General features: G+C 43.1%; 1 protein-coding gene across 1 annotated transcript in view; it reads right to left on the reverse strand.

The window, feature by feature from the left end:
- The window catches only part of Grk5 (G protein-coupled receptor kinase 5), a 181,630-nt gene extending 157,527 nt beyond the window's left edge, over nucleotides 1–24,103 (reverse strand). The window contains exon 1 of the mRNA XM_051199972.1: nucleotides 23,840–24,103. Within this exon, the coding sequence (XP_051055929.1) occupies nucleotides 23,840–23,891 (52 nt within the window). The 5' untranslated portion in view covers nucleotides 23,892–24,103. The remainder of the gene's footprint in view (nucleotides 1–23,839) is intronic.
- Between the last annotated feature and the right edge of the window lie 424 nt (nucleotides 24,104–24,527).

Here is a 24,527-nt window from a genome sequence, read left to right on the forward strand (position 1 = left end):
CCTCTCCTCCCTCAACCCCTCAACCTTTGATTTCACATTGTATAATGTTGCCTCTATTCTGTGATGTCCCTAAGAAAGCATGGTGTTCTCAACAAAAGAGTAGCCCCCTGGCCCAAGAATCACAAACACCCTCATGCTGAAACAATCCCTACAGGAAAAGCAAGAATCAAGGCTCTGACTGGTCAGAGTTGGCTCACATGTTCATTGATGGAGCCAATAAGACGTCATCCTACTGAATCTTGGACATTAAGCATGAAGAGGGTAGTTCCCCCTCCAAAAAATAAAAGAAGGTTCTATTATCAAAAGAACAGTGGAGGCTGGGTATAGAAAAACAGCAAATATCATCAGCTCACAGATTCTTTGGAGCTGCTCTGCCCTGAACATCCTACATCCCTCAAGCTCCACATTAGTCAACCCTGTCACTCAGAAAGACCCAGAACAAGCTTACCTCTATCCCCAAAGCCAGCAACATCTCTAAACCACTCTTCATAGTTTGTCTTTCCATCTGCCTCCATGTCCCAAAGGTGCCAAGTTCTGTAGATTCAACCTCCCCAAAGTTACTCTCACTGATTCACTCCTCTCAGGCAGACCCTGAACCTCTAGGAGCTTCTCAGAACTCACTGCCCATTACAATCCAGACCCTCTGCTACCTGATCTGCTGTCTTCACATTTAGGGAATATCATACTTCTCCACTCAAAGATTTCCTTCTGCCTAAAATAGGAACTCCCAACGTCTCAGCCAGGCACTCAGAAGGCCTCCCTTTGAGACCATCTTCTTCTCCATCCTGCCCACTCCCTGTTCCCTAAACTATTCCCACATAATAGGGCAACAAAGCTACCTCAAGCTATTCCCCCTGTTATTTCCATATTGTTCTACCCACCACACCCCATCCAGTCACCTCTGGAGTCTGCCCATTCACAGGCTGGAGAGCCACACCCAAGCTCAAACCCTGAGACAGTACTGCAGCCCCTGATGGATCTTTAATGATCAAATTGTGTGGAAATTCACACCTATCATTATGAAGCCTTCCTTGTTCATACACCTGGTAGCAGGACTGTGGATGGTACATCATTGCCACCAGCCACTGGTGTCCATTTCTCTGATGAAGTCTCTGCTGACTACTATCCTTTATCAAGGGAGCCTTTGTGCCTAGAATCTATGATGGACTTGGTGAAGTAGCTGCACTTCCTCCAATTAGAATGGAATGTATAAAGGGGAGGGCAGTATCAGTCTTAGCATTCCTGAAGTGCTTTCCCAGTGTTTATACCCAGAAGGTCTTAAATCTTATCAGCATGATGGCAGATCTCATTTCAACATCCCAAAGCACCTCTGATGATCAGTCATTCCTGTATTTTCTAGATGGCACTTTCTAGTTTCTAAATGTCACTCTTTCTCCAGCAGCTCCCCAGCTTTACTGAAAGAGTTGGTGCTCACCTCCTACAAACTGTCATTTTGTTATAAAATAAAGTATGTGATGTTAGTTACAGAAAAGCAGGCATGCACCTGCATACCAAGTGGAACTCAGTCTAACACATGAGTGCCAGGGAGGCAATACTGACCCTGTGCAGGACCCATCCATTCTTCCTTATTACGTTCCACTCACCAGTTTCAATTTTTCAGTTGGCCTTACACATCAAGAAAGACAAAAAGTAATTTTAGAGGAAATGACTCAGTGAGTATAAAAAATGTTTGTTGCATAAGTCTAATGACCTTTATTTGATTTCCAGAGACCAACATAAAAAGCTGGATATGGAGTTGTGCACCTATAATCCTGGCACTCTTACAGAATGATGGGAGGCAGATGGAGGAGAAACCACCAACAACTTGTGGGCCAGCTAGCCTAGAGTACCTGCTATAGCAGAAGAAATGAGATTTTGCCTCAAACAGGAAGGAGAGAACCAACTCCTCAAAAGTTGTTCTTTGATCCCTACATGCATGCTGTGGCACACAAAGACCTATGGTCACACACACACACACACACACACACACACACACACACACACATTCATTCGTTAACTACAGGATTTTCCCAAAGAGCATGTGAACACTTAAAGTGTAAAGGCCTGTTCACGTATTCTATCAACTCAGATAGTCAACAGTGAGGCCAAAGAATGATTTCCTGAATCCTTCGCTTAGCAGAGATAAATGAGCATATAACACTCCCATGGTGAAATGCTGAAGATAGTCCTTGCTCCCATCTTGAAATTTTGAATGTTTGTGTTACTCTATGCTAATATTTTACTACCCCTTGGGTCTGAATCCAGATGATTTCATCCCTACTGTTACTGGATGTCGATGATCAACAAGGCCTTATCCCTGAGTGATGATTAAAGACAAGAGAGGCTGTGCCTTCAGCCTGTAGCCTTCCTTAGGCATGCCATTGAAAAAAGCCAGACCTAAGTGATCTCCAACCACAACTTCCAGCTGCAAATAACACCAGCTGTTCTGTCCTAAGATCCTGGACTGAAATTTGTGTCATCTGCCAAGATTTTGTGTATGTGTTTTATGTGGTGTTTTGTTGTTGTTGTTGTTGGTTGGTTGGTTAGTTGTTGGTTGGTTGGTTTGGTTTGGTTTTGATTTTTCAAGATAGGATTTCTCTGTGCAGCCCTGGCTATCCTGGCAATAACTCTAAAGACCAACCTAGTCTGGAACTCAGAGATCTGCCTGCTTCTGTCCCCTGAATACTAGGACTAAAGGAGAACACCACCACTGTCTAACATCATCTGCCTATATAAGACAGCGTCTAGACCAACATGTGAAGGGGTAAAGCAGGGTGCCAGGAGCCCGGAAAATGTTCTTCTATAGAACCATTTAAATTTCTTGCTTCTTCTCTTATGGCTGACAAGAGTCCCCAAACAACTAGAAAAGCAGGCACTACTGCTTTATCTGAGTTTTGGGGACGTCTTCAAGTCCACATGGCAATATTTCCGTTGCTTGTGTTTGGATGGAAAATTCTTGCATTTTTTCCAAAATATTTACTTACTGTTTTCTTTAACCAGATTAAGGGTTGTGTATTTTTAAATTTTCCAGGAAAACAGATTATTAGGATAATATAGTGCAGAACAATCAAACTGTTTATTTTTATATAATTTTCCCTTCTATGATCCACTAAAGAAAATACAAGAACCATGCATTCCCCTTTCTTAGAGTGTAGGTGGTAGTTACATTAGCAGCAGTAGATAGATTTCTAGCCTGTTTGTTTCTATTACACATATAACCCCTCCTAGCTCTAACTCTGTCCTCAGGGATAATTTTTATTTTCATGTATAATGCCTACTCTTAAAATTCTATTAGGAGATACCCACAGTTTAATTACTATCAGTGAGGGATAGAGATATGGCTCAGTGGTTAAAAGCACTAGCTGCTCTTCTAAAGGATGGGGTTTCAATGCTCCAGGACCCATTTGGCAGCTCAAATCTGCTAGTAACTCCAGTAGGGATCTGACAGCCTATTCTGGCTTCCACAGATACACATGCAGGAAAACACCAGACAAATACACATAAATTAAAAATGTTTTAAAATCTAATTTAAAAAAGCATTACTATAAGTGCCCACAGTGAATTTGGACTAACAAAAATCTCAAAACTGGTAGAGTGAAATGAGCCCCAGAGACCACTCAGAGTAACGTATACATTTATAGGACTGGGATAAGTTTGGCTTAGAGAATCGAAGCTGAATGCCTATGGGAAATATCATCCTGGTAGCACATTCTCCCTTCTTCAAATTTTCACAGAACTATCAATAATACTTTCAGTGGGAATTGAAACATATTAGCTGAATATATTTAACAAGAAAAAAAAAATACCATGTTACCTCAAAAAGAACAAAGTGGGTGTCTAGATCCCACTTATGTCGAGTTATTAAACCCTGACATCCTTGAGCTTGCCAGACACCACCATTCCCACTGTTAGCAGATTGTGATCCTAAAATGAAAGTGTCTATTAATGGACAGTGATACTCAGTAAAACCACAGCCTGGGCATATGGGAACAGGTGCTTTAGTTTAGTCTCTGTTGGATTAAGAACTTGATTGGATTAAGAAATGCCAGGTGGGGACTAGAGCGGTCAAAGCTAGCCGTGACACTTGTCTTTAGTCCCAGAATCCTGAGGCAGAGGCACGAAGATGTCTACTGAGTTTAAGGCCAACCTGGACTACATTGTGAGTTCCAGGACAGCCAGGTCTGTATAGAAAGACATTGTTTCAAAAAGGAGGAGAAGAAGGAAGGAGGAAGAGGAGAAGGAGGAAGAAGAAGAAATAAGAGGCCAGGTGTGATGGCACCTTTAGTCCCAACACTCGGGAGCGCAGATCTCTGAGTTTGAGGCCAGACTGACCTATAAGGTGAGTTCCAGGATTACCAGAACTACACAGAGAAACCCTATTTTGAAAAAACAAAAAACACTTGCTACTCTTACAGATCAGTTTGATTCCCAGCACCCATATTGGGTGGCTTACAAACACCTGTAACTCCAACTCCTGGGAATCCAGTGCCCTCTTCAGGCCTCTGCAGACGCGCGCGCGCGCACACACACACACGCACGCACGCACGCACGCACGCACGCACGCACGCTTACAAGCACCAGACCTGAGGATTAATGACATGCCTTTGAAGCGTCTGTGAAGGCATTCCCTAAGAGGATTGGCTGAACAGGGTGTGGGAGAGATCTGCCTTGAATTTTGATAGCATCATTCCATGAGTTGGGACCCCAGGATGACTAAAAAGAGATGAAGGAGGCAGCCAAATAAGGTCAGGATCCTTGCTCTGCTTCCTGATCCATCAGGATGTACAGTCCCAGCCATACACTTTTACTAGCATGATCTCTTTCACAACTTTCCCAACTTAACAAATTGTATCCTAAGTCAAAGCCTTAACCAAAATAAAGACTCCTTATCCTTTACATTGCTTCGATCAGATATTTTGCATAGCAACAAGTAATTAATACAGTCTTCCCTTCAGCAGACATGGCAGGTATCTCATCTTAGAAGGTACTCTCAGCAAAGGGTAGAGCACCACCTGCCATGTCACCTAAGACCAAAATCAGAAGCTCATGGTTGATGCTGTGCCTGGTACAGTTGGCCTTTACCGGCAGACTTGGAACATCTTTAGTACCTAGTAAGGCCGAAAGAGATACATATTTTTTAAAGCCTCAGTCCCAGCCTTCAGGGAATTTTTGTAATTTCCTGGGTAAAGCACTGGGAGCTTTAACCCAGAAGCTCACGAAGGGCTATTCTGCTAAGAGAGGGTGTAGTTCCCACCCCTGGAAAGGTATAAGCAGACTTCTGGCACCAGCTGCCCTCCCAATGCACAGCAGAGGCCTGCTATAGAACCAGGCTGGATCAGAGGCTCCAGGAGGGTCTCGGGTAATAATCAGAGTGAGAAGCAGTGAGGTTCCCGGGTAGTAGCTCCTCAAAAAACCACAGGGGGGTGGGGTCAAACACCTGGCTTGTCCTGGCTTGTCCAATAGCTTATAACATAATACATCAAAGATTCAACTATGTTCCCACAAGACTCAGGTATTGGAGTCCTAACCCCTATAACATTAGAATGTTTCCTTATTTGGAAACTGGGCCTTTACTGAGTCCCAATGAGGTCTTCAGGATATGTTATGATCCAACATGTCTGGTATCCTTACACAGAACCACACACACAAAAAGCAAGGAAGAGTCACAGGGAGAAGGTGGCCATATACAAGCTAAAGAGAGAAGCCTGGAACAGATCCTTCTAACACCTTCCAGAGGAGGGTAGCCTGCCTGTACTTGATGATACTGGACTTCTGGCCTCTAGAACTGTGCAGGAATACATTTCTGTTGTTCTAAATTGCCTGCTGATGTCCACTGTCACAGAAGTTCCAGGGGGACCAGCCCAGCCCAGAAATTGGTTAGGTGACAGATACTGAGCTTTAGAACCTGGCTGATATTGCTTCTGTCTTGCCATTGTCTTAATGGGCTGCATCATACCTCAGGTCGAGGGAAGAAAGGTGCTAGCTGCAATAGTGGACTCCTTCTCGCATTCAGTGGTGACATCAAGGCCACACCACATCCATGGCCTTTCTCCACATAGTCTGCTGAGTGCCAGAATGCTAACTCACGTGCCTACAAATGTTTCTGAGAAGAAAGTATCACTCCTGCCAACAGTTACTGAGCTATCAAAGACCTAGGCTTTGTCCTCTGCCTCATGCCATGCTTTTAATTTGAACTTTTAATTCTCTGGATGGAAATCTTATCACCTTTGCCTGGATAAATCACATGCAAACTTTCAACCAAAGTAGTAACCAGCAATGGAAGAGTCATAAAATCGCATAAAAGAAAATACTATACAAATGAAGTCAGGCATAAAAGATCTAAGTGGAGCCAAAGCCAGTCCACACACAGCTCAGAGAGGATGATAATATATTTATTCTCCCTCTACCCCTATGATAGGAAAAGTTTTGAGCCATACAGCAAAAATAAGAGCCCTGAGAGGTGGGAACCATGAGGTGGGTTAGGGCTAGAGTAGTGGTTCTCAATCTTCCTAATGCTACAACCCTTTAATACAGTTCCACATGTGGTGACCCACAACCGTAAGATTATTTTTGTTGCTATTTCACAAATATAGTTTTGCTACTGTTATGAATTGTAATATAAATATCTGTGTTTTCCAACGGTCTTAGAAGACCCCAGTTAAAAGGTCATTCAACCCTCAAAGGAAAGCAAACCATGAGAGGAAGAAGGGGACCCCCCCCCAGCTGTGTGATCCTAGAAAAATCAACGCACTTCTCTGAGCTTAGTTTCCTTTCTTACTTGGGAAAAAAAATTTTTTTTGTTTTGTTTTGTTTTTTGTTTTTTGAGACAGGTATTCTCTGCATAGTCCCGGATGTCCTGGAACTTGCTCTGTAGACCAGGTTGGCCTCAAACTCAGAGATCTGCCTGCCTCTGCCCTGTCCTCCTACCCTCCCCACAGGTGCTGGGATTAAAGGTATGCACCACCACCATCACCACCACCAAGCCTAACTTGGTTTTTTGGTTGATTTGTTGTTTGGTTTGGTATTTTTGAGATAGTATTTCTCTATGTAGCCTTGGCTGTCCTAGAACTCATTCTGTAGACCAAGCTGGCCTCAAATTCACAGAGATCCACCTGTCTCTGCTTCCCAAGTGATGGGATTAAAGACGTGCCATCACACCTGGCTTCCAGCTTGAAATTTTAACACCAACCACAGCTCCCAGAACTACTTCACAGGACGGTAGTGATGATCAAAGGTGAGAAAAATAAACTGTATGTGGTAGCATATGCCTGTAATTCCAGCAGCTGGAATGCTGAAGCAAGACTATCTTCAGTTCGAGATCAGCCAGGGCTACTTAGAATTCAAGGCCACCTGGGCTACACAGTAAAACTCAAACTAGATAGATAAATAAATAGGGATGAAAAGCTGTGGGTACAGGGACAAGGAGATGACTTAACATACTGCCTGACAATTTCAATCAAATCTTCAGAACTCAGAACCTCCTTTAAAAAAAAAAAAGTATGCAGTGGCACATACCTATAATCCCTGTACTTCTACTTCAAGATGAGAGTCAAAGACAAGAGACTTGGCAGAAATTCGTGGGCCAGCCAGGCTAGAATACAGAGTGCAACAGAAACAAGAGGCCCTGTGACAGCATGTTTCTCTCTCTCCCCTTCTTCCCTCCCTCCCTCTCTCACACATGCACATGCACACAAATAAAATGAAATGATGAAAGCTGTGGGTCTGTTTTCCAAGCTTGCATTTCCTGTCTGTTTACACATTAAGAGTCATGGGCAAGCAGTCTTTTAATTCAGCCTTGACTTCTCTAATCCAAACTTTGAATACTGTAAGAAAAGTTGACTAATTACACAGAGGTGAGGGACGTTCAATCCCAAAGCTCTCAAAAAACGTCCCATCATAGGAATCACTCTCCTTTCTCATAAGAAAATGTGCTCTGAAGAATTCTCAGGTCACTTAACACCATTACAGAAATTATAACTATTCTTCCCACAGGGGAGGATGTTATTAGGCAGGTATTTCCACGGAGGGGGAATAAATCTTTAAAACAAATGCAGAAAAATACAATAGATAGACTATTCCTACACTGCTGGTACTTGAAATTTGGAAAACCCAAATGGGGGTTCAGATACAAAATCAGTCAAAGGCAACCAAAAACACTTCTTTAAGGAAAAAAAATAAATAAATAGATAACCCCAAGGGTCTGTTAGAAGATACCCAGCACTCCATTGCAACACTCAGATTCTGAAGACATTTTTTCCCACAACCACTCATTTCGTGAGAAATTGTAAACACAGAATGAGAAGTCTCAGCAACATGCTGTTGACTGAAAACAGCTGCAGAATAGCATGAATGAGAGGAACCATTTGCATGAAAAAAAAAATCTCCATATTCTTATTCAATCTTCCTGTGTCTATGAACCAGGAGCTGGGAACATGACCCACCTAAAAGCTGCCTTTAGGGACGGGGGTCTAAGGGAGATAATCCATCCATAAAATACTTACCTTGTAAACATGAGGAATGACATTCAATACCCAGATCCCATCATTTAAAAAGCCAGTAAACAGCAAGCATAGCTCATGTATTTAATCCCAGCACTGAGGAGGCAGAGGCAGAGACTGGTAGATCTCTTGAGTTTGAAGCCAGCAAATTCCAGGACAGCTAGGGCCACATAGAGAGACCTTGTCACAATAAATAAGTAAAGAAATGAAGCCAACAACAGTGGCAAACACTTGTAATTCCAGTGCTGGTAAGGCAGACACAAAAGGATTACCAGAGTTCTCTGGCTACTCAGCCTACCCTAGTGAGTTCCCAACTAGTGAGACACTGTTTCAAAATCCAAGGTGGATGATGCCTGAGGCATGACACCCAAGGTTGATCTGGCATGTATAAATATATATTCATACAAAAAAAATTAAATAAGGCCAGGCTGTGGTGGTGCACATCTTTAGTCCCAGCACTCAGGAGGGAGAAGCAGGTGGATCTCTGTGAGTTCGAGGCTAACCTGTTCTACAGAGAGAGTTCCAGGACAGGCTCCAAAGCTACACAGAGAAACCCTGTCTCTAAAAACAAAACAAATTTTAAATAAAAGCTACCTCATATCACCTCTGAGTAGCCTGACTGATGGAACCAGCAGCAAGTATATACAGGATGAGTTTTAATTCCTCAGCAATGCCTTGCCTCATTTAAATTGCATGAGAAAGCAAGTATTGTCCACAGCCGTAAAAGTTAGCTAGAATGGCTCCTATTACATGTGGGTCATGGCTGTTCACTCAATTCAGTGTTTAATGTCCCATGTAGGGTAGGTAGCACTGATGTCCTGAATAGCTAGGCAGGTGATTAAGAACAGCAGCTGTGACAATAAAGAATCAGACATGAAGGCACAGGCTCCAGGCTCTGAACTAGCTGGGTGTTGTGGTGTAAATAAATTACCTCCTGAGCCTCAGAATCTTCATCTGTAAATATGGAGAAGACTAAATCAAAGGAATCATGAAACAGGAAAGATGAACAAAAACAATGGTCAAAAGGGGCTTGGTAATTTTGCTTGTGTTGTTTTGTTTGGTGGGGTTTTTTTTTTTATTTTTGTTTTTGTTTTTTGTTTAGGGGTTTGTTTGATTTTTGTGGGGTTTTGTTGTTTTTTGGTTTGGGTTTTTTTTTTTTTTTTTTTTTTTTTTTTGAGACAGGGTTTCTCTGTGAAACAGTCCTGGCTGTCTTGGAAGTCACTCTGTAGACTAGGTTGGCCTCGAACTTGAAGAGATCCTCCTGCCTCTGCCTCCAAGTGCTGGGATTAAAGGCATGTGCCACTACCACCTGCTAAATAATACTTTTCTTATTGCTGTTATCAAATACATGTCAACTTAAGGTAGGAGGGAATAGTGGTTTGTTGTTGGTTGGTTGGTTTTCTTTAGAGTTTCTCGTTGTTTGCTTGTTTGATAAAAGAGGGTCGTACCCTCTCAACGTGGGTGTCAGTTGGGAGGCCTGGACAGTCTATGGAGCCTCTGGCAGTGGAACCAGGATGTATCCAGTTCACGAATGGATTTCGGGAACCCATTCCCCATGGAGAGATAATCTCTTGGCCTAGAAACACTGGGGAGGGCCTAGGCCCAGCCCCAAATGACTTGACAGATTTTGATGATCCCTCATGGAAGGCCTTACTCTCCCTGGAGAGTGAATGGAGGATGGGATGGGAGGACCGGTAGGGGCCATGGGAGGATGGGAGGGTGAGGGAACTGGGATTGATATGTAAAATGGGATTGTTTCTAATTTAAATAAATTTTATTTTAAAAAATTCTTTAATCACTTAACACTAGTTTTACTGAGCTGTCGGAAAGTGAGGGGGTGTGAGAGGGAATTCATTTCATGTATTGTGGAACTCTATTTTGGTAAAAATATTAGGACAAGTCTATACCTTCCTCCATTGAAAAATAAGATATAAAACCACTTAAAGTGATTACACAGTCCTAGTTGGCCTCAAATTTAAGGGCCTTACAATAATCTAAATTAGTTTCAAACTTGCTGTGTAACTAAGAATGCCACTGAACTTCCAATCCTCTTGCCTCCACCTCCTCAGTGGGAGTTACAGGTGTGTGCCACCACATCCACTTTTATATGGTGCTGGGGATTAAACCCAGAGCTTTGTGCAGTCAAGGCAAGCACTCTGACTAAGCCACATTCTCAGCCAAGGAAGGGTTCATTTTGGCTCACAGTTCAGTGGGGATATCATGGTAGCAAAATATAAAGCAGATGATCACAGTGCAATCCAGGAGCAAAAACAGAGTGAGGCTGACGTAGCTCACTTCCTCCAGCCCACCTCCTTACAGACATTCCTAGAGAGTTGTCTCCTACATGATTCTAGATCTTCACAGGTTCCTTTAGAAGATACCCTAGGCTCTCAAAATGGCTCCATGGATAAAGGCACTGAACACTAAGTTTGACAACTAAGTCAATTACCAGGACCCAAAGAGTGGAAGGAGAGAACTTTCCTAAGTTGTCCTCACTAAGTGTCCACATAGTATACACACACACACACACACACAAAATAATTAATAATAATAATAATAATAATAATAATAATAATAATAGTATGTGTGGGGTGACTTCTTAGAAAGGATAAGCCCATTGTCTACCCACTCCTTCCCTCAGAGGCTATGATGATGTCTAGTGCACAGAACTCTGCTTCCATTACACTCCTGCTTTTTTATCCTGGGAAGGTACTCAATGTACAGAGGCCCACCCAGAGCAGCCAAGGTTCGCTTACCAGTACTTAATGAGGAAGGACTTGACCCAGCCTGAGCCCCTCAAACCCTATCTCCTCAGCAATCATTCCTGAAATGTTTTTAAACTGACCAAAAAAAAAAAGAGCAAGAACACCAAACACCATAATATAAAACAATCAGCTCTCTGACAACTACTAAAGAGTAACCCAAGAGATGTGCTTCAATGGTATCCAGAGGCTAACCCTCACCTTAGTAATACATTCAGTCATTTGAGGACATCCAGCTTTTCATTCCTGAATTGACATTTTGCTATCTGTTGTAGAAAATTATGCTTTTTGATGCTGTTGTTTTGTCTGGGGTTTTCCATTAGTTTTCTTGTTTGAGACAGGGTCTTCCCACTATGTAGCTCTGGCTGTCCTAGAACTCACTATGTACACCAGGCTGGCCTCAGACTTACAGAGAACTTCCTGCCTCTCTCTGCCACCCAGGTGCTGGAATTAGAAAAGTGTGTGCCACTAAGCCCGGCTTTGTTGTTTGTTTGTTTGTTTGTTTGTTTGTTCCCTCTAATTGGAGAGTACTGATGGGAAGACATCTGGGGCAAGTATTTAGGGCCGGTGCACTCCATCCCAGGCAATAGTTAGTGGTTTGGGGAATAAGTGTGTGGTAGAATAACTGGTGGTTACTAATTATTATATATCACAGGGTTTGGCATCATCCAGAAAGCTCCATCATGCTGGCCTCCTCTTCAGAGAAATTACAGAATTGACTGTTTAAAAACTTTTCCTCTGAGTTAGCATACATTTTCCTTGTTGTAATTGGATCCAGCCTTGCTGCCCGTGAGCAGAAAGCCGTCCTTCCCATCCTTCAAATACCAGGTCTCAGCCACCCTGTGTCTAGAAGAATCACTGCCTAGCTTCCATTTTCTTTCCTTTCTGCTCAGTCTCATTCCAGCCATGACATGTAAAGCAAGTGAAGATCCCATCCTAGGCTAACCTTGATCTGGCCAAAAGAGGGATGAGGTTCAGAATGAAGCAACCCCTTCAACTAACACAGCCTCTTTAGACAACTATTTGCCCTGAACATTTGGTCAAATGCAAATATTTATTTCTGTGAAAACAACTAAAACAAACCACTTCCAACTCAGGGGGAAGGGTGAGTTTGCCAAACATTTTTCACAGTTAAGACAAACATTTGGAAAACATTTTCCCATTGGCCCTCTACCCTTATGTAATCTTTCTTTGCCATGGTGAAGCATTTCCTAATTTATCATCTACTGTGCTGTGACATGGAGTCTTTTGTGTGTGTCCGTGTGTGTGTGTGTGTGTGTGTGTGTGTGTGTGTGTGTTTGTGTGTGTGTGTATGTCCCATGTGTGTGTCCATGTGTGTGTGTGTATAGACCAGAGGTCAATCTCAGGTGCCATCTACCTTGCTTTTTTGTTTTGTTTTGATTTGATTTTTGTTGTTGTTGCTGTTTCTAAGACAGGGTCTCAGAATGTAGCCCTGGCTGGCCTGGAACTCTCTATGTAGAATAGGCTAACCACCAACTCATAGACATCTGCTTGCCTCTGCATCCCAAATGCTTCGATTAAGGTGTGTGCCACCATACCTAGTCTGTCCACTTTACATTTTTGGTTTTTGTGGTTTTTGGTTTTTGGTTTGTTTGTTTGAGACAGGGTTAAGTTGGCTGGCTGCCTGGCCAGTGTGCTTGAGACCTACCTGTCTTTGCATCCTAACATTACTCACCTAGCTTTTCACCATTTTTCATTTGGGTTCTTGGATAGGAGTGCAGTGCCCTTCTTGCATAGCAAGCTATTGTATTCCCCCAATCTCATCACCTACTTCCTTTAGGAACTGTACTCTCCAGTTCTCCTTCCCACAACAGAGAAGCACCATAACTTATTCTGGAAATTCTTTTGAACACCAATGATACTAGAGGCACACCCTCCTCTGATACCAACACACACACACACACACACCATGAATGCATCTACCCACAACACTCAAGCCAGGGATAAGGAAGTCACTGAAGTAACCTATGCCAATCAAGTCAACATCCCATTTCTGTGTGCTCATTCTACTCCCCACTATTCCTAGAGCTTGGTTCCTTCTCACAGATGTTGTTTGCATGATCTAATGAACTTGTTCTGGGCACATTAATGACAGCATTTGGACAAAGCAGAACATATTTCAGCATCCGCCCTTGAAAGCTGCTTTTCCTGGCCACTTGCTGACCCGTCTCAGCCTGTTTCCACTTCAAAAATGCTGCCAAGACTCAACCAAGATGGAATTCTATTTCATATGATGTATCACAGCACCTTTTATCAACTACATTGGTCAGGCTCCCTTTGTCCTTGAGTAATCCCTCATCTCTCCCTTGCCTGAAGTGGGTTAATACAGAGCTACACTCCATACCCAATCAAAAGAAAAGGCAGGGCTTCCTGTCCCTCATTATTAAGCAGTGACAACATACTACTCCTGGCTAGGATTCTAAGTCTGATAGCTAGCTGATCCCTAAGGATGGCAACAAAAAGTGTACACACACACACACACACACACACACACACACACACAGACTGGGAGAGGGAGGGAATGAGAGAGATTGACAAGGACTCTGGATGTAAGTACTCATAAAGTTGGTGATGAAGAATACAAAGGGATTGACCCTGCAAAAACTCTGCTGGGGAAAAGGCCACCTCATACTCCAATTTCTGGAACGAGAGTGGGACCTACCTACCCAACTCTAGCTTCCACTTCTGTATTAAAGAAAACGGCAGGAATGTGCCTAAGATGTCACCCTCAGGCAGTGTCTACAGACAAGCATGACTGTGTGAGGGGCAGAGGCAGAACAGAGTAGGCCCACACCAGCCAACTAGCTTGCCCACTGTCCACCTCCCAGCTCTGCCAAGGACATGTTACTGCCAATGATGTAGCCTTATCACTGCCCCCTGTGATGTGTGATGATATTTTGTTTGTGATTTAACAAATAAAGCTTGCCTGAAGATCAGAGTTCTGAACTAAGCCACTAGTTAGCCATAGAGGACAGGCAGTGGCAGAACATACCTTTAATCCCAGCACTTGGGAGGCAGAGGCAGATAGATCTCTGTAAGTTCAAGGCCACCGTGGGCTACAACCGATCCAGTCTAAAAGAGAAACAGAGCTCACATCTTTGATCCCAGCACTTGGGATCACACACCTTTAATTCCAGAACTAGGGAGGTAAAGACAGGAGTGATGTGGCTGGCAGAGAGAGGAACATAAGGCAGGAGGAGACAGAATCTCATTGCATTCAGTCGTCTGAGGTTTCGTGGAGATGACATTCAGTCTGAGGGTTCATAGGGACAGGACGGCTCCTTTGGTCTGAGGATTCAGTAGAGGTAAGAGGTTTCTCCTGTAGCTGGTTCCTTTACCTCTCTGACCTTTCAGCATTTTCCCTGATCTCTGACTCCAGGTTTTTATTATGAAGACCTATTAGAACTCATGCTACAGCACTCTTCTGCTCCGATGCCCTGTTCTTTAGGGACAAGTTTTTAGCAACTAGCCCTATCAAGAGACAAAAAAATACCAAGTGGTTATATTTGATAATTTAAAGTGTCACTAGGCAGGACATAGGCAGAGGAAAAACACAGGTAGAGTCATAGACATGCACATGTTCATGTGTATGTGAGTATGTACATACTTGTACATATCTCACTCCAACCACAGGTGCGCTCCCCTATACCCCTCCCACCCCCACCCCCATCCCATCCCCGCAAGGGAATGCAGTTATACTGTTACTGATAATTCATGTGTAAGCATGTGTTTACAAATGCATGTGTATGCATGTGCTTGTGTATATGGAGGTCAGAGGACAGCCTTGGGTATCATCCACCTCCTTTGAGACAGGGTCTTTCTCAGCCTGGAGCTAACCAATTAGGCTAGACTTAGACTAGCTGGCTTTCCCACCTGCCTATACTTCCCAGCTCTGACATTAGATCTGCATGTCTTCACACATGACATTTTTATGTGGGTTCTGAGTACTCATGCTCACAAAGGAAGCACTTTAATGACAGGACCACCTCTCTAACCTTCAGTTATATACTCCAGCTAGAATCACTCACTACAAAGATTTCCCCATGAGCCATTCACCAATTAAAATGAATAACTCAACCTAGGTAATCTTAAATTGGCACTTGACTGACACCAAAGTCTAGGTGTGAAGTTATTTGTCCCTTTCTTCGGGAAAACTGACGGAAAGGCTACTTTCTGTTACCATTACAACCTTGTGGGCATTTACATTTTAAAAACATACCTTAGGGACGAGAGAGATGGCTCAGTGGTTAAGAGCACTGGCTGTTCTCCCAGAGGATCTAGGCTTGATTCTTAGCACCCACATAGTGGCTCCCAATCATCTGTAACTCAAGTTCCAAGGGATGCAATGCCCTCTTCTGGCCTCCTTAGGCACCACTCATGCACATGGTATACAGACATATGCAGACAAAACACCCATGCACATAAAATATTAATTTAAAAAAAAAAAAGCTGGGCAGTGGTGGCACACACCTTTAATCCCATCACTTGGGAAGCAGAGACAAGTAGATCTGAGTTCAAGGCCAGTTCTGGACTACACAGAGAAGCCCAGTGTGGGGAGGAGGGGTAAACAGAAAACATTCCACCCTAAGAAGTCAGTCTGGCTTTATTCCACAGAAGAGAGATTTGTTTAGGAATATGGTGGGTCTATTTGAAGTTGTTGCAAAGTCCACAGCTCCAGTGACTTTGGGCTAGTGGTGCCCTTACTTGCTTGGTTTGCCCAAGCATCAAGCCATCTTCTGGAAACAGGCAGATGGAAGGCAGGTCTCCAATAGTTACTCAGGTTGGAATGTTCTTATCTGTTTATCTCCTTTTGCTTTCTGAACAGGCCCTGGAAGCTGTCCTTAGAGGTTCATTTCATCCTTGTCTTTTTTTAAAAAATACCGATCTTCCACAGATTACAAATTCCTAGAGCCACGGAGAGCTGTATCAAAAGTGGTCACATTTATGAATCTCTGTCAGGAGGATCTTCTGGCTCACTCTGACATAATTTCAAATAGAGTTCCTTGCTTCAGACAAGAAAGAAAATGTTACTAATTGTTCTACTATTTCAAACGCTTTCCTTCTTTTGCAAGTGTGGCTCCAACTGAGTTACTGTTAAAATGGTATCAAAAAACAGTCTTTAGGGAGAGATCACTATGAAGTTGTTGGAAGCACAGTCTGACTTTGACATCTTTTTTTGTTTTTGTTTCTGTTATTTCGAGGCAGGAGTTCTGGGTAGTCTCACCTGTGCTGGAACTCACTGGGTAGACCAGGCTGGCCTTGAACTCTGAGAGCTACCTAAATCTGCCTCCCAAGTGCTAGGATTAAAGGTGCTCACCACCTGACTTTGACTATTTATCTTCTTTCTTTTCTCAGTGTAGTCTGTTAGGAAGAAGTAGAAACCTGCAATTGCTTTGTCCTACTTTCACCTCCATTTTAATCACTTCTCTGAAGTCTATATAAGTTTTTTTCTTCTGTCCTGGCATAGTGGTCCGAATGAGAACGGCCTCTATAGGCTCATATATTGGAAGGCTTGGTTCCCAGTCGTGGACTGCCTAGGAAGGATTAGATGTGGCCTTGTTGGAAAAAGGTGTGTCCTTGGTGGTGTACTTTGAGGTTTCCAAAACCCACGGCCAGGCTCAGTCTCTCTGCCTGCTGGTTGTGGATAAAATGTAAGCTCTTGGACGGCATGATGGCACACGCCTCCCAGTACTTGGGAAGCAGTCAGGCAGCTTGAGGCCAGCATAGTCTACATAGTGAGTTCTAGGATAGCTAGAGCTATACAATGAGACCCTTTCTCAATTAAAAAGAAAAAGGAAAAAGCTCTTAGCTACCAGTTCAACACCATGCCTACCTGCTACCACTAGACTCACCCTCTGAGACTGGAAGCAAATCACCAATCAAATGCTTTTAATAAGCTACCTTGGTCAAAACGTCAATTCACAGCAATAGAACAGTAACTAAGACACCTTACACAACATATTTTTTTCCTCTTGATAAAATGGCAGTTTCAATATATTCTTACATTATAACTGTCAAAAAGAACATGGAAACAGGCAGGATACAGTAAGCCCAGCACTTAGGAAGCTGAGGGAGGAAGATCACAAGTTTGAGGTCAGCCTGAGCTACATAGCTAGATACTATCACAATAATGAAAATAAGTTAAAAATATTTAAAGGAACATGGGGTTCTATGTGTGTTTATACCATACTCTTCGTTAAATCAGAAAAGACAGTTGCTCAATTTAGATAAATTTCCCTACAAGGTATGAAGAGAGCCAGGGAAACATGGCTACTGCTACCATTCCTGAACGAAACAAACTGAGTTGGTCCACATATCTACCTGGATGCAGGCCAGCCCAGTCTCCTTTGTCAAAGCATACAACTTAGTCTCAACCCAAATCCAGAAAGGAGGGTACCCTCTATCATTCCAGTCAGGAACGGCAACCTGCACTTCCCTAAGACCTTGTTCATCCACAGCCAAAGGGTTTTCCTGTTTTGTTTTTGGTGATTTCTATCTGAAAGAACTGATCTTTTGTTTTGGTTTGGTTTTGATTGTTGCTTGCTCATTTGAGATAGGCTTGCTCTGTTTAGCCCAGGAACTCTCTATGGAGTCCAGTAGTGGAATTAAAGACATGCACCACCACTGGTCCTAATGAAAGCACTACACCCCTCAAAATCAATAGTTTTCTTTTGTTTTTTTGTTTTTGTTTCTTTTTTTTTTTTTTTTTTTTTTTTTTGGAGAGAATCTCACTTAGTAGTGTAGGCTGGTCTCCAATTCATGGCAATTCTCTTACAGACATGAGCCTCCCCTGGTACAAGTATAATTTTAAATTAAACTTTAAATTACATATGGGTCCTTCTGGACATTGTTCAAAGTCTAAACACAACTGAGTCCATACAGTCTACTCACTTACAGAGCTGGCACCCTAATCAGCTTCAAATCTTTGTGTAAAAGAAAACATCCAGTCCTGCTTATATCTAGTTTTCTAGTTTAAAGATCCCAAAAAGGGTTGAGATCTCAGTGGTAGAGTACATACCTAACTAAGTACAAGGTCCTGAGTTCAAGCCCAAGCACAACCAAAATAAAAACAAAATAAACCACTTGCTCAAATTGGTTTTTTGGTTTTTGTTTGTTTGTGTTTTTGAGACAGTCTCACTATGTGTAGCTGGCCTGAAACACGCTACAAAGACCAAGCTGGCCTAACTCAGAGATCGGCCTGCCTCCACCTCCGGAGTGCTGAGATTAAAGGCATGCACTACCACCGCTGACCTAATTGTGTTTATCCAAGGCTGATATTCAAAACATCACTTTTGCTAAGGATCCATAAAATATCCATTGATAAATGAATGTGCACACCAGTGTTACTCTTATAAGTGTTCAGAAGACAATTCAAGAATGGTTTCTGAAAAATGAGAACGGGAATAGAATTCAATCAGAAGTTACTGCTTTCTTTTCTTTTTTTTAAGTAGCACAATTTATACAAATGGAATGTGTCCTCCAGGGTCTGAATCAGAGTTAAAGCAACAGCATTCTCTTCATTTTCTAAAAATAAATCTCAACCATAGCACTTCTTCATTAGTAATAGTAGATGCTATAACCAGGTATAGTGACTCACATGTGCAATTTCAGCACTTGAGAGGCTGAAGCAGGAGGATTGCTGCAATTCTGAGGCCAGACTGGGCTACACAGATAATTGCAGGCAAATCTGTCCAAAAAAAAAAAAAAGTGCATATAAGTATTATGTCTTATTTTGAGACACAGATTTATTGGCAACAAATATTAATTTTGAATATTGCTTACAGGCCTAGCTGACTTTCATTATGTTGACAGTCCCCAGACATGGGTTGACAGTTGAATAATGCTTGGAAAAGGCAAATGTGGTCATGTATAGAACCCACTTTCTTAAAGCCTGCAGTGTAGACCCAAAGGCCATCATTTAGCAAGCTACTACAAGAGTTCTGGCCTATGAAGACATAAGTTAAGCAAGGATTAGTTTGGGCACTGAAAGATCACTATCATTTATAGTTTAGAATCCCACAAGCAGCAACTAAGCAACTTAAAGATGAGAGTATTGTGGCCTTTATCTGATGCGTATTAAAGCAGGCAGCTAGATGAAGCACAATCACCATTTGAAAGTCTTCTGTTGGAAAGTCAGGCCTTCTGAATGTTGCTTTTGGTTTCTCTATCTCTATGTTGAAGGTACTAAAAAGGAAACTACAGGAAGAGGCAGTTTCATTTAACAGCTTAACAGTACTGTGTTTAATAGGCCAGGCTGCTTTCACACATGCCAGCTGCCAGGATGAAAGTTGTCTCTTCTACACCCTCAGATTAAAGAAAGAAGCTTTGGGTAGAAGAACTGTGCCTCCTCTGAACTGTAGTGGACTACAAGCTTCAGAAATACCCAGTCTTCTGAGGGCTGAGCCCAACCATGCTTCAGCTTCAGCATCAGGAACGAAGGACACAAGGGGAAAGTAGGTTTCCAATCTTCAAAGGCAAAGCCTACTTCTCCCAGCTCTAGATGTTGGTTCACTTCCTCCTGCTAGCCTCTCTGGCCTCTCCTAGCCCTGAGGTTCACCTTCTCCCGGGTCTCTAATCTTGATCATCAGGCAGATACAGGCAAAAAGTCAGCCTTATCTACGAAAAGTTTCTTGTACATTCTGGTTTTCAGAAATTACGACGGAATTGCGTAGTCGTGACATTCCAGTACTTGCTAGGAACTCAAAAGGAAGATATGTGTAAAATAAAGACCAAATCAGATCAGATAGGACTATGACCGATAGCCTGGAAAGAAAGTTAATTCCTTGCAAATGTTCCTCTCACCAGTACTGTTCGGATCTAGATTGTGTTGAGGGGGGAGAGGGGAGCACGACTTTTACTGCAAAAAAAAAAAAAAAAAAAGAAAAAGAAAAGAAAGAAATACTCAAAAGGCACTCTGCAAACACTCTAACTCTACCAATATTTCAACAGGAGATTGACTGCCAATTTTCCAAGATTCTGAAATGTAAATAGATAGAAGAACTTGGTTTGGGTTCCTTTTTTCATTAAATGCTTAATCGCTTAGCTCATTTTCATAAACTGAATTCTGTCTCAACTTATTCCTTAGGAAAGCTAACGTTCTTGAGAGATCAAAACCAACTTTCTCACACAATCAGGACAAAAAAAAAAAAAGTCACACAACATAATTCAGTAGGTTTAGCACTTTGAACTCATATCTCCATATTTTGTTATTTCAAAACAACTATCACAAAGGTGGAACTTAGAGGCAGGCAATTCCCAGTGAGGCCAGCCTGAGCTACAAAATCAATTAGCAGGGTTACACAGTGAGGCTGTGTCTCAAAAAAAAAAAAAAAAAAAAAAAAAAAGTTTGTTGTTTTGGTTTTTTTTTTTTTTTTTATTTAAAAAGAACAAGAAAAGGAGGAGGAAGAAAAGGAAGAAGAAGCAAAAAGAGAAAATAAAACAAGCAAGTCCCATGAGGCATAGTCCTGGCTGGTCTAGAACCTCCAGGGCACCAGGGAGGCCTCAAACTCAGAAAGCAAGCATGTACAACCATGCTAGGAATCAAGCTCTGGGCTTGGTGCATGCCAGGTAAGCACTATGTATGTCCTTGCCTTCCTTTTTCTTTTATATATTTCTTTTCCTATCTTTCTCCATCTTCTACCTCCCCTTTTTTCTTTCCTTTCTTCTTTCTTTTTATTTTTTTCTTTTTTTTTTTTTTAATTATTTTTTTGTTGAGAGTTGGGGGGGGGCTGTTTGTTTGTTTGTTTTGCTTTTGTTCAAGACAGAGTTTCTCTGTATTGCTTTGGAACTTGTCCTGGAACTGGCTCTGTAAACCAGCCTGACCTCAAACTCAGAAAGATCTACCTGGCTCTGCCTCCCAAGTGCTGGGATTACAGGCATGTGCCACCAACACTTGACTTCTTTCTTCCTTTTCCGTGAATGGAGAGATAGTGCTAGGGACCAAATCAAGGTCTCTTGCATGCTAGGCAAGAATTCTACATCTTAAAACATTCATTTCTGAATATCCAGATAATACAGTTATTTGGAGACTTACTAAATTCAAAATGACAACTTTAAATAGAAAACTTAAGAGAAATGTATTTATTTCTAGACTCCTCCCTATTAATCAGGATAAGCTCAAAACTTTAATAAAGTCCCAGCCTATTTTTTGATAGAAGCCCTTAAAACTGTTGATTCTCTTTAGACATAAAGAGAGGAATTAAATACAAAATTTAAAATGAAGCTTCCATGTGCATGATTAATTTACCACTCACACGTCAATCTCCCTGTTTCCTTGCAGGCAAAACCCTCTCATTTGGAAGGCATTCTTAAGAGCTGTTTCTCACCAGGAGATGTCAATTGAACTCTCACAGAAAACCTGAAAGACTTTAAAAGGAAAAAAGCAAAGGGTGCATTCTGGAGCACTTCTAATCACAGTAATTCAGCCCCAATGGGAATCCATCATTCCAGATACACTTGCAATCTGCAGTTCTCCTCCCTAAGACCCCAGAAAAACTTAAATTCTAACCTGACACAATAATACCAACCAGTAACTTCATTTCAGTAAAAGCACAGGGGTAATAACTAGGGAGGGGGGGAAGATTTTCCAGGTCAAAGTGAAACATAAAAGAACTCAGTGCTGAGAGAAGAATTAACAAATGTGTAGCCTACCAAATCCTGAGGTAGCTGACTCCCTAAACAATAGGAAGAATCAGCAGAACACGCAAAGGCCTCATACCCAGAGATTCCTAAGAAATAAATTCACCAGGACAGCCAAAGCTACACAGAGGAGAAACCCTGTCTCAATGTGGTGGGGGGGGGGACCTTTCAGAATCAATAGAGGGTAATTATCAAAATAACTTCAGAATCAATTTACCCAACCCCTGTCCTAAGATGCACCATCGTATCCCACCCTGAGGTGGAAGGCTGCAAAGGCTTGCAGGTTGGAGCTCTCTACCTCGAGGCCCAAGGAAGAGCCTCCACCCCACACCTAGCTCTACTTCACTAAAAAAATGTCAGGTTAGTGAAGGCGAGGAAACAAAACAAAAATAAAAATCTAGGGTCTTAAAACCAAAAGTCACCTTAATAATAGTGATAAAAGTCCCCACCCCTACTCTAAAAAAGTTGAGTGAAGGGCAGTAGAGAAGCAAGACCTGAATATTTGAAACTCTACTCAGTTTTCAAAGCACTGCCTCCTCCTTTGGGTACTTCCAAAACAAGCCTTCCATGTGGCTGCTTTAGGGTGACTAGTGACCTGAAAGTACGACATGAAGGCCAAGATGAGTTGCTGAAACCTAGCCTAAGGAGGGCTGTAAATTACCCGCGGCACACCATGTACGAAGCCAGAAGGTGATGGAATGGGCTGGATAAACATGAGGCGTTTTATTGCTGGCCAGAAATTCTTCCTTCATTCATCAAAATGGGTGAATGAAAATATTAAGAAGTAGGGATGGCATTTTCATGGGCTGCTTACGAGAATCCTTCTAAAGGAAAAACCTTACTCAGTCTGCTCTGGATATCAAATACAGCCTCCTCTCAGGCAAGGGGAAAAATTTCCCCTTCTTACAAAAAAGGTTGCACAAATCTTGGCAAATGAGATGTTACATAAATCCCTAGTTTTCCTAAATATGTATGTTAACATTCATGCACCACAAACCTTTTAGGACATCTAAGTTTTTGACCTCCCCCCCCTCCCAACACACACTTTTTCAACTCAAGAAAGAGTCAAAATACATAATAACAGGTATTCCTAAGGATCTTGTCCACTCCACTTGGACGATATTTCCCAACAGTTAGATTCAGGAGATTTAGTAAGATGCATACAAACGCATTTAAACAGCAGCACACTTAACTTTAATTGAGTCAAAAAAGAACAATTACCTACCACGGGGTGGGGGTGGTTAATAACAACCCATCCTGAAAATTGTTATTATTTTCTCAGGGATTTGTAAAGCTACCCTTTCATTCTATAAACTGGCTAATTCCTCAACATCTTACTTTGCCTTTAAAAGGCTTTCTTCCACAGGACGACGGGATTTCCCTCAGAAATTTTCCCAGAGGATGATTCCCACCAATAGTCTTTATCAGCTTAGCCTGCGCAAGCAAAGACTTGGCTTCTGCTAATTCCAAACATACAACACACACACACAAACACACAAACACACACACACACACTCACTTCTTGGGGACGGAGGGAGGTGAGTTCACACTCTCAAAACCATCCCAGCCAACTCGAAAGGGTATTTTATTGGCACGTTTTCTTGCCTCTTTCTCCTGAAAGAATGCTTTTCCAACTGACCTTTCAAAAACTGCGGAGATCGCACGATCTCTAAGATTCAGCTGGAAACTAGAGGCTATTTTAGCATCTTAATTCGTCCCTGCAAACACACACACACACACACACACACACACACACACACACACACACAATGTTTGTTTGCAGACAGATCTCCGAGCTGGACCGCTCGCACCAACTCACGGCAAGCATCCAAGCACCTTCGCACGCCCGTTGCCCACTCGACACCCGCAACCCGGCCCGCGGCGAATGGGCCATGCACACACCGGACCACCCGAGCTTACCTTCCCGGGCTTTCAGCAACACCGTGTTGGCCACGATGTTTTCCAGCTCCATTGACAGTCGGCAGTCAGCGAGGGAGCCGGCCGGCGGGGCTGTCAGCGCCTGGGGTGATGCCGCTGCCGCTGCTCGGGCTGGCTCCGCTAATGCCAGAGCCGGGAGCAAGCAGCCCGCCTTGCTACCGCATTATTCTTGCTCGGAGCCCGCGGAGTTTCCCCCTCTGCACCGAGGAGCAGCCGACGCCGCTTCTTCCTCCCTCTGTGTCCCCCCTCCCCCCTCCCTCAACACTCTCCCCCCCACCCCCCACCCTCCGCGCGTCTCTGTCACTCCATTCTCCTCCCCTCCGGCTCCCGCGGATGCTTTAATGCCTCGGATGCCTCAGCCTCCCCTCGTTCCCCTCCCGGGGGTGTGGTACTCCAGGCTGGAGCCCGGACCGCGCAGACGCCTGCTCGGAGGCACCTCCCACCGCACTCTCGGGGCGCAGGACGGCTGGGAGTTGTAGTCCGGGTCCTGCCGAGGCGGGGGCGCTTCTGAGCGGGGGCTGTGGGGCGGGAGTGCGGCCGAGATGGCGCTGAGCCCAGGCAGCCCAGCCTTGCCGGCAGGAGAGTCACAGACGACTCAGCCGACGCGGAGTGGAAAGTCTCTGCCCGCCAAGATCCCAGAAAGCGGAGAGCGAGCACAAGCCACGGCGGC

Source organism: Phodopus roborovskii, unplaced genomic scaffold (assembly GCF_943737965.1).
Source record: "Phodopus roborovskii unplaced genomic scaffold, PHOROB, whole genome shotgun sequence".
NCBI lineage: Eukaryota > Metazoa > Chordata > Mammalia > Rodentia > Cricetidae > Phodopus > Phodopus roborovskii.